At 41.1% G+C, this 19,232-nt stretch overlaps 1 gene segment (V, D, J or C); it reads right to left on the bottom strand.

The window, feature by feature from the left end:
- Positions 1–1,943: 1,943 nt before the first annotated feature.
- Positions 1,944–12,421, bottom strand: LOC120314721 (the record flags this gene model as incomplete). The annotated part of the segment is given in 5 exon segments: positions 1,944–2,400; positions 3,224–3,553; positions 4,994–5,326; positions 6,852–7,160; positions 12,367–12,421. Coding segments are annotated over 5 exon segments (1,350 nt in total), but the record flags the coding sequence as incomplete, so codon positions are not given.
- Between the last annotated feature and the right edge of the window lie 6,811 nt (positions 12,422–19,232).

The raw sequence follows: 19,232 nt of genomic DNA, 5'->3' as shown, positions 1-19,232 counted from the left end.
CCCCGTGAAATGGTCGTTCGACCCCAAATGGGGTCCTGACCCACAGGTTGAGAACCACTGTACTAGAAGCATCTTCCTCAAATTCAAAATCCGAATGCCAAAATTCCAAAAATATTTGGCATGTGTATGGTAAAGTTTCCATTGTTTGACATTCTTCTTTGTTTCCATGTTTCTTCTGTGCTGCTCCTCTGCTGTCAGAAAGCAGATTCTTAGAAAGATTAGGGAGTGAGATTATTTTATGGAATCTGACAAATACAGATGTTTTTAAATTAATTTGGGCTGTCTGGGAAGTCTTAATGTTTGTTTGTTTCCCCCCCAAAAAAATTATGGGTGTTGGATATAATGTGCTTAGAAATCAGTTTTGTGGTTTCTTGATTTTGAGGAATGACACTTGAAATGTCAGAGAGGTTTCGAGAATTTTCTGATGTTTGTCTGAATTAAGCTTATGTAATCTTTGAGGCAATTGGTCTTAGATTTTATTTTATTTTTTTTGAGTCTTGATCGCATGGTTAGAAGAGGATCCTCAAGCATTTGTTTCCTTCCATCTAATTTATATTATGAAAATAAAGATCCTGATTAGGTCAAAGTTTGTATATTGTGTATGTTAGTGTTTCTTGAGTCAGCCGCTGGGAACTGAAGTCCAAATATTGTCAAACTACCAAAAGGGAGAAACCTGTTCTCCAAAGCACCTGAAGGCAGGACAAGAAGCAACAGATGGAAACTAACCAAGGAGAGAAGCAATCTAGAACGAAGGAGAAATTTCCTGACAGGAAGAACAATTAATCAGGGGAACGACTTGCCTCCAGAAGTTGTGGGTGCTCCAACTCTGGAGGTTTTTAAGAAGAGATTGGACAAGCATTTATCTAAAATGGTATCCTACGCAAGCAGGGGGTTGGTCTAGAAGATCTCCAACGTCCCTTTCAAGTCTGTTATTCTGTTAGTCCTTCATGCTACAATATGTGAGAAGTCTACTGAATAATTTGAGAATATGGTTCTTCCTTTTACAGTTCAAATAAGACAGTAAAGAGCAAAAAGGAAGCTTAGATGAATGTGCAATGGACTTGTGAAAATATTCTTTTCCTCCTAACGATTAAGTTTAAAAGAAATGGGAAAAAAAGCAAGGTCAGGATCACCATTTAATTGGTTCTTGGAATTACTATTTAGGTTTTAGCATGTTATGTAATGTCTTTATGTAGTTTCTGAATGATCTATTCAAGGTGAAGCAAAATGGAGGGAGATACTTCAGCTAGGACTGCCTAGTATATTTTGTGTGTATTCTCGTGCATTATGTGATTCATTACTGTTTCTTAGATTTAGGATTCCTTTGATGTGGCATCGCAGTAAATGTTTAATTTTGTTGCCTTTTCTTTATTTTATATATTGTTTTCTTGCAAGGTTGTAAACTGCCTAGGGTTTAGCCAGCCATGATAACTCCCAGTGGATATAGCAGTTATGGGATCAATTGGAAGGATGTTAGAAAGATTACTTATTACTTCCAAGAACTTCCCATTCATGTCTGATTGGGTGGTGCCTAGATGAAAGATTTAGGATGGAGGGACTGAGAGTGATAGAGAAATTTAATGGGAAATTGTAAATAATGATAATTAAATGAAATGCGCCCAGGAGGTTGAGTCCATGTAGAAATGGAAGTGGTCTTCTTTGCACAAGCAAATGGGAATAAGTGTGGAGGATTTTGGTAAATCTTCAGACAGTTATGAAGGTGTGCAAGAACTCTGAGAAGAAGTAGTATGGATACATGGACCCAGTTGGTGGCTTTCAAATTGATACCGAGAAGAGAAGAATGAAAGCATTTTTTCTCCCAGCCTCAACTCTGATCCTTTGTTCTAAGGTCCAGAGAAAGTAGCCCTTTCCCTCTTGATTCCAGAAATTGTCTCTCAACTTTGCTCTGCCCACAATTCAGTTGAACAAAAGAGAGCATAACCTAAGAGACCTCCAAGTTGGGTTGCTTTTATTTAGCTAGCAGCAAAACACATTGGCCTGTAAACGATTTACAAGGATTTGGATCAAACACCGTGAGAGACAAATCTAGGAGGACAATGCATGTTGAGGGGAGTCTTCAACGTTTACCCGATGTTTTTGCTATGTTCCTCTGGATGAACTTCTCGTCAAGGGCCTCATGGGCAACCATACAGCTGAAAGTGTTGCCGGCATCCCAATCTGATTCAGGGATTGACAATTTGCTATAGCGGAAGTAGGACTCATCCCTCTTTTCCTTCATGGCTGGGGTGTTGACGTAGTTATCTTCTGAAATGGCATTGCCATTCTTTAGCCACTGGACATCATTATCACGTGGGAAAAAGTTTCTAATGAGGCAGGTGATGGTAAGTGAATTGCCAGGGATGGGAGGGTAGATGTGGACGGATGGTGCCTTGCTCTTTTCTTTGTGAACATGGAAAGAAAAAGACAAAGAAAGTCAGATATTATTTAGTTTAGGAAAAAGTTGTGGAAGCAGTGACTGGGTTTCCATATATTAAGTCATGACGTATTGTAGATTGCCAGTCTCTGAGGACTGGTTCACTTGTGAGATTGAACAGATTAGCTACAATTATAACTTCACAGTATTGACTCTGGGTTCAGAGAGCACTCCAAGCCAAAATAGAACTTAACGTGATAGAAAAAGCCCAGGAAATTGGTGTAATTACTATTAGGAGGAGAGGACATGCAAGTCCTCTGAAGTGCTTAACCCACCTGGCTACGTCATTTCACATAGTCCGTCTCGCTTTGGGTCAGTGATGTGCCTGTTATATCAGCTGTGTGTGCGTTTGGAAGATTATTTAATCAAAATCTGCATAAAGCCTCCAGTAAGATCCTCCAGTGCAACAAGAGGAAACCAAAGTCTACACTGGGGACATTCCATGTTGGAGGGTGGCACCACAGGAAAGCCATATCTCACTTTGTTCTAACTACCTGTTTGGTTTGGATCCAGGACATACTGAAAGTAGCCCAGTCCTGAATTCACTAACCACCCCAGAGCTCTTAGGAGTGCTGCAATTCTACATTGTGGCTGTGCAAAGTTGTCCTAGAACAAGGGATGCAGCTCAGTGGCCCCAGATGTTGTGATACTAAGGGAGGTAACAAAAGAAGGATCCATGGCTGGAGATAATTGATGACAACTGAACTTATATCCCCAGCCTTGTGGTGCACATTGTGTATTGCAAATGTTCTCATTTGTGCTTGGAGAGCCACTCTGCTTCCTCCTTACCTGGGCTCTTGGAAATTGTATTCACGATGGGACCAGGAAAACCTGGGTATTCGACTGAACAGGTGAAAGTCTCTCCTGATTCCCAATCAAGGGCAGAGACAGGGTAATAGCCGACAGCAGTGAAGGTTCCATTGTTTTGTTCAGTCACCACCACTAATTCAGGATGCATGGCAACCTTCTTCTCACGTGACCAGCTTATTTTCAACCCCTCTTCCTGTTGCAGATTGACAACCACACAAACGAGCCTGGCATTTCTGTTTATGTACAGGTCTTTTGGCCGTGGGGGCAGAAGGTAGGCAGTAATGCCAGTGGCAAAGTGACTGCTGGCATCTGTGGATACAAAATTAATGTCAGTCCTTACATCCTTCCTTCTCTTACCCTTAGACCCTTAATCTAATTTGATCTTTCTAGATCAGTTCTTGAACCTATGCAGGTAAAACATTGCCTGTTTTACTTGTAAATTGTCAAGGGTATGTCCTATTGTCTGGGCCCAGTTGGCTGTGGCTTAGTTTTTTTCTCTTTCCAAAGATCAGTTGTTACAGTAAACCTAAAGCAAAGATGCCTCAGAATCATCTTGAACACTGGGCACTAACTAACAAAATGAAATTCAAGGGTGAAAAAAGCAAGGTTCTACATTTAGGCAAGAAAAACGAAATACACAAGTACAGCATAGGTGGCACCATGCTCAATAGTAGTAACTGTGAGAGGGACCTCGGAGTCCTAGTAGACAATCACCTAAATATGAGCCAGCAGTGTGCTGCAGCTGCCAAAAAGGCCAACACCGTGCTAGGCTGCATTAACAGAGGGATAGAATCAAGATCACGTGAAGTATTAATACCACTCTACAATGCCTTGGTAAGGCCACACTTGGAATACTGCATCCAGTTTTGGTCACCACGATGTAAAAAAGATGTTGAGACTCTAGAAAGAGTACAGAGAAGAGCAACAAAGATGATTAGGGGACTGGAGGCTAAAACATATAAGGAACGGTTGCTAAAATTGGGTATGTCTAGTTTAACGAAGAGAAGGACAAGGGGGGACATGATAGCAGTATTCCAATATCTCAGGGGCTGCCATAAAGAAGAGGGAATTAAGCTATTTCCAAAGCACCTGAAGGCAGGACAAGAAGCAACGGGTGGAAACTAATCAAGGAGAGAAGCAACCTAGAACTAAGGAGAAACTTCCTGACAGTGAGAACAATTAATCAGTGGAACAGCCTGCCTCCAGAAATGGTGAATGCTCCAACACTGGAAGTTTTTAAGAAGAGACTGGACAGCCATTTGTCCGAAATGGTGTAGGGTTTCCTGCCTGAGCAGGGGATTGGACTAGATGACCTCCAAGGTCCCTTCCAACTTTACTACTATTACAAGAAGAAAGCATGTTATTAGTAGAAGTTTATACTTCAAAATCAATAATCAACTAGGAAGAAACTGTTGCGCACTAATATTAACAGTGTGTCTCATCAAATGTTGACCCTTAATTTGGTTGAGATTGTTTTACTTATTGATAAAGTGTCCGTTCCTATCACTGGATAGTATTCCACATATCGGTCTATCTTAACTATGATTCTTGCTTCCAACTATGCCCGAAAAATAACAGTGGGGATTTTCTTGAATATCTAACTATTAGCAAGCCATGAACTTTGGAAAAGGTATGGATTTTTACATGAGCAAAAGTCTTATAAAGGGATTAGCTATCTTCCTCCTTGGTTTCTGATTCTTTGTCCATTCCCCATTATACAAACCAGAGTCTGCATTCCATCATGGTTACCTTCACATTTCCTGGCTCTGCCTTTCACCCGGGTTTGTGAGGCCGCATGGGTTACCTGGCAGTAGTAAGTATTTCCTTCCAACCAATCCGCTTGGGTGATGTTGACCCTGCTAACAGTACTGAAAGTGTACTTATTTACGTCACGCCTGGGAGGTTCGGTGTAGGGAGCCAGCAATCCATAGTGGCTGCCCACCAGCCAATCAACATTAATCTCATTGGGGTAGAAACTCTCAATGAGGCACACCAGCTCTATGGTTCCGTCACTGTCTTTCGGGTTGCAAGAAGAATGGAGCAGATGGACCTCAGGAGACACCGGTTCCTGGGCTTCACATCCTGTGGACATAGGAGTGACTTTTAGTGTTAAAGGAGAGCCTACCTGTTATTCCCTGAAGTCTGTTCCAGTTTAGATCAGTGGTTCTTAACCTTTTTGAACAAATCGCCCCCTTGAGCCAATGAGGAAGTTGTCATCGCCCCCCTCCCCCAACATAACCTCTCAATCACAACATAGGAAATGATTCTTCAATTTATGCAAACACTTTTTTTTGTTTTCTTTAAAATTGTCATCAGGACGTATCGATGCAAATAATTTATTTCCAGTCTTTTCCCCATATCTCCCATATTCTGGCCAATGGCGTGCCACTGTATGGGTAGAGGCTGCTGCGCAACGCGCATGAAGATAAGCGATGCGTCTTCACATATGTACGGCGTTCTGTACTGAAGCTAGCTGGAGGAATATTTGAAAACACAATTCAATCCACTAATAGCGAGCGATCTGATGTTTTTTACGACAGATACACAGCGATTCACTGTACAAAAAAGTCTCAAAAGTTTCCCCAAAACTTCTCGCTCCGTTGCCCTCATATCGCCCCTTTTTCGTTCCTTCGCCCCCACGTTGCCCCTTTTGTTCCATCACCCCCCTGAAAAATGAAATCACCCCCTGGGGGGCAATATCGCCCAGGTTAAGAACCACTGGTTTAGATGACCTTCTTAGAAATATTGAACAATAAAAGGACCAATGAAAGAACTGATTGTGTTGATTAGCAGATTCTAAAATGAAACAGCCTTTAATTAATATCTTTTGATTCACCCATTCTTGTCCAATTTGCCCTTTGGCTTAATGATTCCACGGTTTAATGGTCATTATTTTTCATGAAGAGTCATCCTCTTCAAATTCCTCTCAAACCATGGGGTTTCCTGTCCCTACAGCTCCAGGTTTGGAATTGCTGCTTCCAATACAGGAAAGGAAAGAAAAGGGTTTATGTCCTCCATTTTTTTTCTACGTTGCCTCCAGATCCTTCTTCATTTCAGCCATTCAACACAAAGAAAAGTTATACCAAGACCTAAACTGCCAAAGGCTTAATTCGATACACAATTTGGCTTGAAAGAGAAACAATATTCATCCTCTAGTGCAGTGGTTCTCAACCTGTGGGTCGGGACCCCACTTGGGGTCTAACGACCATTTCATGGGGGTCGCCAAACAACGCAGTCCGCCATTTTCCCCCCCTTTTCCTTAGCTGTGCTACTCCCTTTTATTCTATTGGCTTTTGAAAGCCAATGGAATAGACTCTCTTGAATAGAGTCTAATTCTATTGGCTTTCCAAAGCCAATAGGAATGGTCCAGGCTGTCTCTGCCCTGCTGAGCCCGCCAAAAGTCCCATTCTGCAAACGGTGCTGCACCAGTTGAGTAGTCCTCGACTTACGACTGGTTGAGTAGTCCTCGACTTACGACCGGTTGGGGGTCGCGGCATTAAAAAGGTTGAGAACCACTGCTCTAGTGGTACATAAACACCACTATTATTATTATTAATCTGCCCTTTGAAAGGAAAAACAATGATAAGAGCAATTTTGCTGGACTCACGCTCAATATTTTTGTTGATTCTGGAGTTGGTGGCTGCATGCTCTACGTTGCAGTGGAATGTCTCAGATTCCCACTTGCTGAAGGGGATGGTGAGCAGGCTGGTGTGAGTATACTGGCCGGATGGATGCAAGACTGGAGGGAAGTTGTGGATTCCACTGGTGATGGCGCCTGAATTCCATTGCACTGTGGCTGGCCCAGGAAAGTAGCTTTTGACGAGACAACCAATGGAAATGTCAGAGGGAGGGGAAGTTGCCTCTCCATTTTGGCCACTAGGACTCAATGGGAACACACTGGGGGCTTTGGGAGGTTCTGTAGGGAAAGATAAAGACAAGATCATGAAGATGGTGTAGATCTATCCTCTAGTGCAGTGGTTCTCAACCTGTGGGTCGGGACCCCATTTGGGGTCGAACGACCATTTCATGGGGGTCGCCAAACCATGCTGTCCACCATTTTGTTCCCTTTTCCCTAGCTGTCCTACTCCCTCTTATTGGTGGCCACACCCACTTAGGGGTCACCACAACATGGGGAACTGTATTATGGGGTCACGGCATTAGAAAGGTTGAGAACCACTGCTCTAGTGGGCCTGAGGGCTTCTAGACATTACTCTATCCCTGCCCTTTTCCACACTTGGCAACTTAAAGATGGGTGGTCTTCAACTCCCAGAATTCTCCATTGGGTGGAAAATTCTGGAAGTTTGTCCAAACCTCTGAAAGTTGCCAAGTTTGAAAATCACTGCTCCATACTGTTCATGGGAGTTCATGGAGAGAGAATTTGCCAGAAACAGTGGCCCTGCCCTTCTAATTTGATTCTTCACATAGATCTCATTAGGGAGATACATGTGGAATAGCTCTATGGTGCCATTGGAGAGATCCACCATCTGGAATCACCTGAAATATAAAATTTAATTAGTGCACGGGACAGAGGAAGACCTCAAGCATATTTTTTTACATTATGAGATGCAGAATTTTGTTTTAAGTAAAGCGAAACCGAGGTTATTCATTTGCTGAATTTGCAGAATATTCACATCCATGTTCCTCTTTCAGGCCTTTATTTCAGAAATTGAAATGCTGATGCTGGTAGACCTGGACTGACAATAACTTAGCAACTGTGGTGATTTATTTAACAACTGTGACCAAAAAGCTCATAAAATAGAGGTCATATGATGGATGTAAGGAGTGGTCCCATAGTCTGGTGGAAAGGAGTAAATTTTGAAAAGGTCAAGAGAGAGAAAATCAGATTTTGTCTCACTCAAGAGGGGCAGAGTCTAAAGCTGTAACAGCTCTTCCCCGTGAAAGGAAAAATGAGTATGATTCGAAACCTTATTTATTTTATTACACAAATGTATATGGCTACCCAACTTAGAGGTGACTCCCCTACAAGAAAACATCATCCCAAGCCTTATTCTTCGATTTAAGAATTTAAACTCCACTCTCATTCGTTGACATTCCTGCTGATGTACAACATTGATGTCTTTTAATGCAATTTAGCAGTCAATTTCCTAAAAAGAGAAAAACCTTGGGATGAGGTAAGAGTCCTGTCCATTCAAGGGAAAGAATCACACAACTAAGAAGCAGAAAAAATCTATGGGATTAAATAGTTCATTTTGGTTTACATATACCACAGATCAAGACCCAGAGCACCAATATAAAAAAGCTTTCTTAGAAGAAGAAAAAGGAACAAAAAGATCTAAACACCTCCCCAACAGCAATCAGGACCCAGATGAAGATGGATTAACTCCAAGTTTAACATCAAACCAAATAAACAATCAAATAAACAAACCAAATAAACAATCAAATAAACAATACCCCAAATCAAGAAACTGCCAAACAAGCCAACAGTAAACAGCTTACCCCTCCCAACCCGCCCTCTTCAAGATGACTCTTGCAAACACTGATAGGACAACCCACCAGAATCTAAACTCAGAGCAAACTAGCACGGATGATGTTAGCTAGTTTGGGTAATGAAACATCTGCAAGAAAACAAGCTCAGAGAACATGGAAGACCCCCTCATAAAAAAAGGAAACCCACTCAATGCAGTCAATGCATCTCAAAATAAGGTCCCGTCTTCAAAACCTAATGACATCTAAGGGTATAGGTCTATACATAAGTTGTATGCAGTATGTTTTAAATGTGTTATGCATATATACACTTTGAGAGCAAGCAACTAGATTTCATTTTTAACGTGTGCCGTTGTGCCCACAAGAAAAAAAGGACAATAAAGGTTATCTAATCTAATCTAATCTAATCTAATCTAATCTAATCTAATCTAATCTAATCTAATCTAATCTAATCTAATTGTTACTTCCTCTTTTTGAGCCCCGGTTTTGACTATCATAGCTTTGCATTATTTAAGTAAAGAAGCAAGCAAGTTGTAATGGAAAAAATGGAGCATGGCTCACACTGTATGCAAGAAATCTGCAGTAAAATGGATTAACTGATATAGATTCCAGTTCCATTTGTTCTGTTTTGAATTCAGGAAATGGAAGATTCTCTGCAGAGTGCTATCAGCTTTGGTGCGTGGGTGGGTGGGTTCAGAGACCCCGTCCCTATCACTGATCGTTGACCATGATCTCTTTCCCAATAGATGATGTACGGTTTTAAACCTTTCCCCTGCCAGAACAAGACAATTTCATCTAAGTGTGCCAACTAGCCAGGATACAAGCAATCAGGTGGTTAGTTTGGGGCCTTGGGGATCAACCTGAAATCCTATCAAAGGCCATCTTGATTCAAACTGAATCTAAAGACAAAGGAACAAATAGAAATGAGAGTTGTCACTCCTGAATTTAACTTTCCATCAGAAACCTGAATTTCAACGTCTTTATCCATGTTTCTTTCATGCCATTCTACCTTCATTATTTATCTGTACAAGCTGATATTTCCACAGTAAGGGGCTGAAATAAATGTTATGTTTCACAGAATATTGGGACTTTGGCCAGTCTGCAGAGAGAAAACTTCTCTTAACCTCATGTTGCTACAAACAGATGGATACTACACAAGTCCAACAAAAAACAATTCCTAAGAAAGAGAATGTTTTTTATAGCCGTGATTGGGATAGCAGGTTACATTCTAGTGATAATAGAATAGAATAGAATAGAAATAGGAATAAAGCTGGAAGGGGCCTTGGAGGTCTTCTAGTCCAGCCCCCTGCTCAAGCAGGAGAACCTATACCATTTCAGACAAGTGACTGTCCAGTCTCTTTCTAAAAATCTCCAGTGAGGGAGCGCCCACGATTTCTGAAGGCAATCTGGATGCTAAACAACAGTGCCTTGTACCTGTTATCAAGGTCATGCTAAGGCTAAGGATGATGGGAGTTGCAGTGCAATAAATTAGCCTTTCAGCCAGGGCTCAACTCCTCCGATGTCCAAAATTCCCCTTTGGTCTTCAAGCTCCTCAGTACAATCTAGTCCATAACCTGCAGGAGTCAGATTTAGAATCTGACATGTCCCAGTAACAAAAGCACCAATGTCATGTGTTAGATCTCCCCAGTCCCTTTCATGCTTTCTTATACACTTTCATTCCTAAATGTGGACGAGAACCACAGTTGCTAATCACCTTTGTTAACCATCCATGCCTCTCTGCAGGCCTTAGCTAGCCATCTATTAGTAGGACAAGAAATAATGGATGGAACTAATCAAAGAGAGAAGCAATCTGAAATTTAGGAGAAACTTCCTAACAGGGAGAACAATGAACCAGTGGGATAGCTTGCCGTGAGAAGTTGTGGCCCTGCATTTGAGCTTTTTAAGAAGAGACTGAACAGCCATTTGTCTGAAATGATGTGGGGCTTCCTGCTTGAGCAGGAGTTTGGATTAGAAGACCTCCAAGGTCCCATCCATCTGTATTCTGAATTTGAATCATCCCATGAACGTCCCTCTTTCAAAAGCCATTGGCTGCTGCCTTTCCTGCTGCTACAGGCTGAATTATGATTTATTTCTCATTTAAGTGGCAATCCTAAATAGAACCTAGACTTAATTGCCTTCCCTCCACCTTCTTGAGCTCAGAAGAAATGGAGTAGCTTTCATAGTCAATAAAAGAGTAGGAAAAGCAATAGTGGGATATAATCCCCCAAAATGACAGAATGATCTCAGTGCAAATCCAAGGCAAACCATTCAATATCGCAGTAGTCCAGGTCTGTGCCCCAACCACTGGTGCTGAAGAAGATGAAATTGACAGGTTCTATGAAGCCCTACAGCACCTTATAGAATCAACACCAAAAAATGATGTCCTTATCATCATGGGGGATTGGAATGCTAAAGTCAGAAGCCAAAAGATAACCAGAATAACAGGCAAGTTTGGCCTTGGAGTACAAAATGAAGCAGGGCACAGACTGATAGAATTTTGTCAAGAGAATACGATGGTCATAGCAAACACTCTTTTCCAGAACCCAAGAGACGGCTCTACACATGGACATCACCAGACGGTCAACATAGAAATCAGATTGACCATGTGCTCTGCAGCCAAAGATGGAGAAGCTCTATACAGTCAGTAAAAACAAGACCAGGAGCTGACTGTGGCTCAGATCATGAGCTTCTTGTTGCAAAATTTAGGCTTAAATTGAAGAAAGTAGGGAAAAGCACTAGGCCACTCAGGTATGAACTAAATCATATACCTGATAAATATACAGTAGAGGTGACAAATAGATTAAAGGAATTAGATCTGATAGACAGAATGCCTGAAGATGGAGGTTCACAACATTGTACAAGAGGTAGCAATTAAAACCATCCCAAAGAAAAAGAAATGCAAGAAAGCAAAATGGCTGTCTGAGGAAGCTTTGCAAATAGCTCAGGAAAGAAGGGAAGCAGAAGGCAAGGGAGAAAGAGAAAGATACACCCAATTGAATGCAGAATTCCAGAGAATAGTTAGAAGAGATAAGAATGCCTTCTTAAATGAACAGTTCAAACAAATAGAAGAAAACAATAGAATAGGGAGGACCAAAGATCTCTTCAAGAAAATTGGAGATATGAAGGGAACGTTTCATGATACAGGACCAAAATGGCAGGGACCTAACAGATGCAGAATTGAGTAAGAAGAGGTGGCAAAACTACACAGAAGAAGTATACAAGAACGAGCTTAACATCCCAGATAACCACGATGGAGTGGTCACTAACCTCGAACCAGACATCGTAGAATGTGAAGTGAAATGGGCCTTAGGAAATCTGAGTAACAACAAAGCTAGTGGAGTTGACAGTATTCCAGCTGAGCTATTCAAAATCTTAAAAGACGATGCAGTAAAAGTGCTACACTCAATTTGCCAGCAAATTTGGAAAACTCAACAGTGGCCACAGGATTGGAAAAGGTCAGTTTACATTCCAATTCCAAAGAAAGGCAATGCCAAAGAATGTTCAAACTATCGCACCATTGCACTCATTTCACATGCTAGTAAAGTTATGCTTAAAATTCTACAAGCTAGACTCCGGCAGCATGTGGATCGAGAACTACCAGAAGTACAGACAGGATTTTGAAGAGGCAGAGGAACTAGAGATCAAATTGCCAACATACGCTGGGTCATGGAGAAAGCTAGGGAATTCCAGAAATACATCTACTTTTGCTTCATTGACTATGCTAAAGCCTTTGATTGTGTGGATCACAACAAATTGTTGCAAGTTCTTAAAGAGATGGGAGTACCAGACCGTCTTATTTGTCTCTTGAGAAACCTATATGTGGGTCAAGAAGCAACAGTGAGAACTGGACACAGAACCACTGATTGGTTCAAAATTGGGAAAGGAGTCCGGCAAGGTTATATACTGTCGCCTTGCCTATTTAACTTATATGCAGAGTATATCATGAGAAAGGCAGGGCTAGATGAATCAAAAGTTGGAATTAAGATTGCCGGGAGAAATATCAACAACCTAAGATATGCAGATGATACCATCTTTGCAAGTTTCTTTACCTACTCAACTCAGAAGTGGAGAATTTTAGGGGAGCTTTTTAGGCTGGAACCTGACTCCCCAAAGCCCCATTCTTTCCAATTCCTTCACCTTCAAACCCACCTCTCCTCACTGAGGAGGCAGGCTTGGCAACCAGATAATATTCTTATTCCTTGCTACTTTCTCTCAACTCCAGCATTCATCAGGAAGATCATAGCTGGGATTCTGGCTGGGTATAGACACCCACGTAGCCTGTTTCTACCCACTAGCTTGACTAATTTCTGAATTCAGCTAGGATGGCAGGTGGCACAGTGAACCCTCCAGCACGGAACAGATTTCCTTTCTTCTACCACTTAACTCGAAAGAAACTGACCCCCCAGATGAGCTACTTCAAGGCACCCGTATCCTAGAATTCAAATTTGAGATAAAAATGCTACCAGTTGAGGATCAAGCCTGGAGCAGATGCTGAGTTAGTTCATGCTAGCTGTCATCTGAAGCTACCAATTCTCTCCTTTGATTTTCAATAGCAGAACTTGGAGTTGATTGGTAAGGCCTAAACTTCCCAATTAAGTATCTGGAATGTGAGGTTATTTCGGTGACCCTATGCTGCACCCTCGGTTTGTCTCCTTCTAAAAACATATTTCAGTTGAGTTTGGTTGAGACTTTCTCTCCAGCCCCAGGATCTTCCTTGTTAAGTAAATCTTTGAGTATCTTATAAATAATCTCCTAACCTGAGAGAGAGAGAAAGAGAGAGCATATGCCAAACCCAACTGAAGTTGGACTATAATCTGGAACATTTCACTTCAGATTCCTTTACATAATGCTAAAATAGAGCACGAGGGTGGATAGGCAAGCTGTTCAATAACTTTCCTGCAACTTGGAAGAAGCCAACAAACAGAAAGAGATTTTCATCATCCCCTGTTATCTAACGTCTTCCTCAATTCCCAACTGAACATGGCAGGTAAGTTTAAATGGGTGCTACCTGCCCAACCCAACTGAAGTTGGATCATAAGCTGGAACATGAGGACCGCACAGTTAACTTCTGCTATTACTACAAGTTGCCCACTTCCCAGTTGCGAGGCTCAGCTGAGATTAAGGGATGGTGATGGAACGCAACCCCTTTAAAAGCTGTATTAAGCTTGATACGAAGAACCCCGTTCCATTGCTTCTTTCACTACTTGGATATATGGAAGACCAAGTTTTACTAGTCAGCATCTATAGGGAAACCTGAACCTCAAATGATCTTGTCCCAAAGTTGAAGAGGCAACTTGACTTTTCTTTATTTTTTTCCCTTGAAGACATTTTACTTCTCACCCAAGAAAAGCTTCTTCTTCAGAACTGAAGAAGCTTTTTGGATGAGAAGTGAAATGTCTATAAGGAGGCAACAAAGAAACTCCAGTTACCTTTTGAAAAAGCGTCTTTGGGGACAACATGGATCACTGAGAATCGCCATAGACCCTCAAATTATCTTAAACTTTCTGCATTTTGATGTCTCCAAGCCCCAAATTTTGACGAATGTTGTACTTACCAAGCCAAGTGCCAGCCTCAGTTCAGTGCCAATCTGTGGTCTGTCTCAGAATTTCTCCCTCACTTTCTTCTTAAAGAATGTCCCAAAAAAGATGTTATTTTCCAGCTGGTCACGATCTTTGAACTAGCGTGAAGGTGTGAAAAAACACACCCCCAGACTCCTGAGGTTCAAGAGATATATTTGGGATCCAAAAGGTGCCATCTTAAAAACAAAAAAGCATCATTCACAGAGAACTTCCCCATTTTCTTCCTTTAGATACTTCTTTTGAAAGTCCAAAAGTTTAATCACTAGACAACACAAAGCTGTCAAAGTGAACCTGATATTAATCTGACCCAGAAAAATCTCCAGAGAATTGTTTTTGTTGTTATGGTTTATTGTATAATGCTTTATTAAAAAATCTGATGATTATGATTAACTTGTATTTTATGATTTATGTTGAACGTATTTTTACGATATCTATGATTTATCACTTATGGCTTTATGCACACTGAGAGCTTATGCACCGAAGACAAATTCCTTGTGTGTCCAATCACTCTTGGCCAATAAAGAATTCTATTCTATTCTATTCTATTCTATTCTATTCTATTCTATTCTATTCTATTCTATTCTATTCTATTCTATTCCTTGTCTTATTATTCTATTCTATTCTATTCTATTCTATTCTATTCTATTCTATTCTATTCTATTCTATTCTATTCTATTCTATTCTATTCTAATACATTTATGTTTTTATCTGAATAAGAAGAGAAGGCATTCTGGGGCATAAAACAAGTAGAATCTGTCTTCTTAAAATGTGCATAAATCTTAAGGGCAGTAGTGATATGTGTGTAATTATTTCATTTACCAGTGGTTTATTTATCAATTACATAGGTTATTAAAAAGCTCAAATCTAACAGATTGTAGGTGATGTACTGTTAAGATATTTAAATTTAGTAGCGGGAAAAGTGGGGTTGTACAATAAGCCAGAATACACAGTTGTAGTTGATTGATTGGAGAATGCTGGCTCCTCCTTGCTATGATTGGTTGCTATAGGTGTGGAGAGGGAGTTTCCCTTTTTTCCCGCCTTTTTTCTTCTGTGTGCGCTATATGCTTCTCTGATTTACTTCATGATGCTCCTGTTTCCCTGACTATCTTTTTTGCTGTAAATATAGCTGTAAAATCTATTTATTTATATAAAACTACAAGTTTGTGTCAGTGTCTCTGACTTCATTTGGACATGTGCTGTGCAATTCCCTGACATGTACCTATGCATGTTACCTGTTTGCAACACTCACATCACATTTTTATATCTTTTTATTAATCAGTTAATTAACCAGTTAATTAATCATCCCCATTTTTTAATCCATCTACATATTTGGGTTCATCTGAACAGTGAGCACAAGTTATTCAATTGTATTAAATAGCTTTGAGTTCTAGTTCTCATTATTAAAATCCATATGATCTCACAAAGATGGCATCATCCTGGATCATTTTAGGAACTCTAGGATCAAATGGCTCTCCTTAGTTTGTACAGTGGGTGCAAACTCTTCCAATAATCAGTTCGCATCTCTTTCTCAGCTGAAGAAGCTTCTTGGATGAGAAGTGAAATGTCTTTAAAAGAAAAACAAGTCCAGTTGCCTCGTGAAAAAGCATCTCTGGGACAACTTTGACCTGGATGACTGAGAATCTCGATAGACATAAATTATAGGTAGTCTTTCAGATATGACCATAATGGAGCCTGCCAATTATGGTCACAAGTGGTGATGGTTGTTAAGTGATGGTTGGGCTCCCACAGGCCTTTTCGCCCTCCCACCAGATTACCATAGACCTGATTCCCACCCCACCAGGCCCCATTCCTCATGTACATTTTGAAGAAGTGGGTAAGCCATGTTTTCCTGGGCCATGTTGCTGCCTGCCAGAAGTGGCCATCAATCGTGGCAATTCCTTAACATGGCTTATACGGTGTTACAGAAGCTATCTCTAGGGCTGTGCAGATCATGTTAAAATGAATCGAAATGGAGCATGGGGTAAATCTTCCCATGGGGTATGCAGTGACCTTGTGGAAGCAGTTGCCATTTTGGTGTACCGCATGAGTGTTCCAAAATGGTGGCTGCTTCTGGGTTGCCATCTTAACTGATGTCTACTAAGCTTAACATCTATAGATGATGATGCTAATGTTGTTGATGATGATGATGACTTTCCCAATCTTTCCCAGCCCAATGTCCTTAAGAACCTCAGGATTGCAACTGCTGGAGATCCACAGCCCACATTGCCATGCTTAGCTGAAGATATTGGGCAATGGAGTGGAGGCACCAAAGTTGTATGTAGACCTACCTTGAACTGAAAAGGGCATTGGGAAGGAAGACAGGAGCTTGGATACAATTGGCAAATGAGCTGAATGAGCCACTGGTTCAATACCTCTCAGCCTAGCTACCATATGTTTATCTCCTCCTGTTTTTAGTCTCTGAAGCCACCATGCTCATGTACTCTTAATGCCCTGCCCCAGGTCTCTTTTGCAGATTGCTGGGCACCTATGTTGGGACTGCATGGAGAAGGAGGTTGATGCTCCTGTCTCAGCCAGGAGTGGAGCAATCCAAGGGGTGCAAGAGATTGGATGCTTGTATGGTGAGCAGAGTGTAGAGAAGGAGAACCACATGGGAAAGGACCTTGCACTCTAATTTTCCAGAACCCAATGCATTTGGGCCTTTGTGTATCACCAATTGCATCATTAGATCATTACTTCATTATAATGTGCATGACATCAGTTGTTCCGTTGCACTTTACCCACAGATCCTAAGGACATATTTAAAGGTGATAGGCATACAATTAAATGATCTCGGGGATAAAAGAAAGACTTGAATCGCCACAGTGGGCTGGGGAGTTGGAAACAAAAACACCTGGAGAAGCTCATTAGAAGATTATCTGTTTTCCTCAGGGACTTTGCTAATACTTTTATCTCCAAACCTAGTTGTTCTTGTTCATGTTTTCCTTTTGCAAGATGACTCTTTCAGCTGACATTAAATAGAAATAAGCTTGGGACATGGATTGCAGCAAGATGGCCTCTCCTCCACCAGAATATCATCTCCAACTCAAACAGAATAGAACTGGTGGGTCAAGGAGAAGGGTGGGATTGAAAGAAATGGAATGGATCCTCCAGAAAATGGTTCTATGCTCTTTGCTGGATTATATTCTTGTAGTGGTGGCTTATTGGCTTCTTCTTCAGTTTCCTCAGAGCAGATGCAATCCATCTGACCTGTTTAGAAGATGTGGGAATAATAAAATAATAAGATTATCTTAGTAAATATAAGTCAAATGAAGACATAGAAAAAGAGTTGATAGACATCTCCATGAAGTTTTATGATTATGTATTCTTTTCCTCTTTGTTACATATCTATCTTTACAACCATTGCTTATATTTATGATCTTTGCAGGTCTATTAAGCAAATGATAGCTGAATTAAGATGAAGAGCATGGCTGGAGTTTCCCTTAGTGACAGCTTTGTGGTGGCTAAATGACACCTATCTCTATAGGCATCGATGATCCATCATCTCTATAGCCTCATCATTGACCCACAATATCTCAGAAGACCATTGCCACTCCTCCATCACTAACTTAGCTCCATCACTAACTTAACTCCCAGTGGCGTCAATGACTCTCAGAAAGAGTGCTAATGACCAGATGACTGCAAGGAATATAAATCCTTCCATCCTCCACCATTCGGTCGGAACTGAACAAGCTGGTTGGAGGAGAAGTGAAATGTCTTCAATGAAAAATAAAGTCCAGTTGCCTTTCGAAAAAGCATCTTTGGGACAACCATGACTTGGATGCCTGAGAATCTCCATAGTCATGGACTTGATGTTTCCCTATGCCAGTGTTTCCCAAACTCGACAATTTTAAGGCATGTGGACTTCAACTCCCAGAATTCCACAGCCAGCGTTGCTGGCTGTGGAATTCTGGGAGTTGAAGTCCTCATGCCTTAAAATTGTCCAGTTTGGGAAACACTGCCCTATGCCAACCTGAGATCAAGGCGTCTACTCATCAGGTCACCCAAGTAGCCATACATTGACTAAAGCTGAGGTGACTTCACACAAACGTTTTTGTCCACATCTTCCAAGTACTCCCATTTTATCTACCTACTGGCTATTGGAGCCCTCACAAACCATAAGGACCACTCGGTCTATCCACAATTTCTTCTTTTCTTACCCTTGTACACCCCAATTATTTAGGTCAGCATCTTTCCATTCTGGAGCCAGGATGCAAAACTATGTGTTTTACAACATCTTTCTTTACTTACTTTGAAGAATGCTATCGTGGCACTGTAACACACATTGAGCAGGAAGAAAACATAGAACACCAGCACTGTTGTTGTTGTTAATTGTGAAGTCGTGTCTGACCCATCGCGACCCCATGGGGCAATGTTCCTCCAAGTCTTCCTGTCCTCTACCATCCTCTGGAGTCCATTTAAGTTCACACCTACTGCTTCAGTGACTCCATCCAGCCATCTCATTCTCTGTCGTCCCCTTCTTCTATTGCCCTCAATCTTTCCCAGCATTAGGCCCTTCTCCAGTGAATGATCGACCATAAATACTTCATCTGTTCCTCCTCCTTTGTACTGTAATTGTTCTCGATTGACACGGTTGTCTCTGTGAAATGAGAAAGAGAGGTCAGTCCTGGGATTTTTCCGTCAACATAAAATATACAGCATCTACTTCTCCATCAATTAGTGCTTCTGACAATTTCATCATAAGTCTGGAAACTTTGCATCCATAAATCTGGTTATAAACACAAAGATAGAATTCCATGGTAATGCAGTCTTAAAAAGCAGTCTTCCCAATGGATTCCATCTGCTCCAATTGGTGCTTGTTATTAGCTTGGACCTAATTAGTAGGTAGTCTTAGAGCTGACTGACATCAATCAGTGAGGTTTTATTTAGTCTTGGCTAATTTAAATCCTATTCTCCTCCGATCACTTCTAAACCTCATGTCAACCCAGTAAATATTGTCTCACTTT

This window comes from Crotalus tigris, unplaced genomic scaffold, assembly GCF_016545835.1.
Source record: "Crotalus tigris isolate CLP2741 ecotype Arizona unplaced genomic scaffold, ASM1654583v1 scf7180000018992.311333, whole genome shotgun sequence".
Classification (NCBI taxonomy): Eukaryota; Metazoa; Chordata; class Lepidosauria; order Squamata; family Viperidae; genus Crotalus; species Crotalus tigris.
Note: the sequence above shows the minus strand (reverse complement) of the source record. Positions and strands in the feature narration are given on the sequence as shown.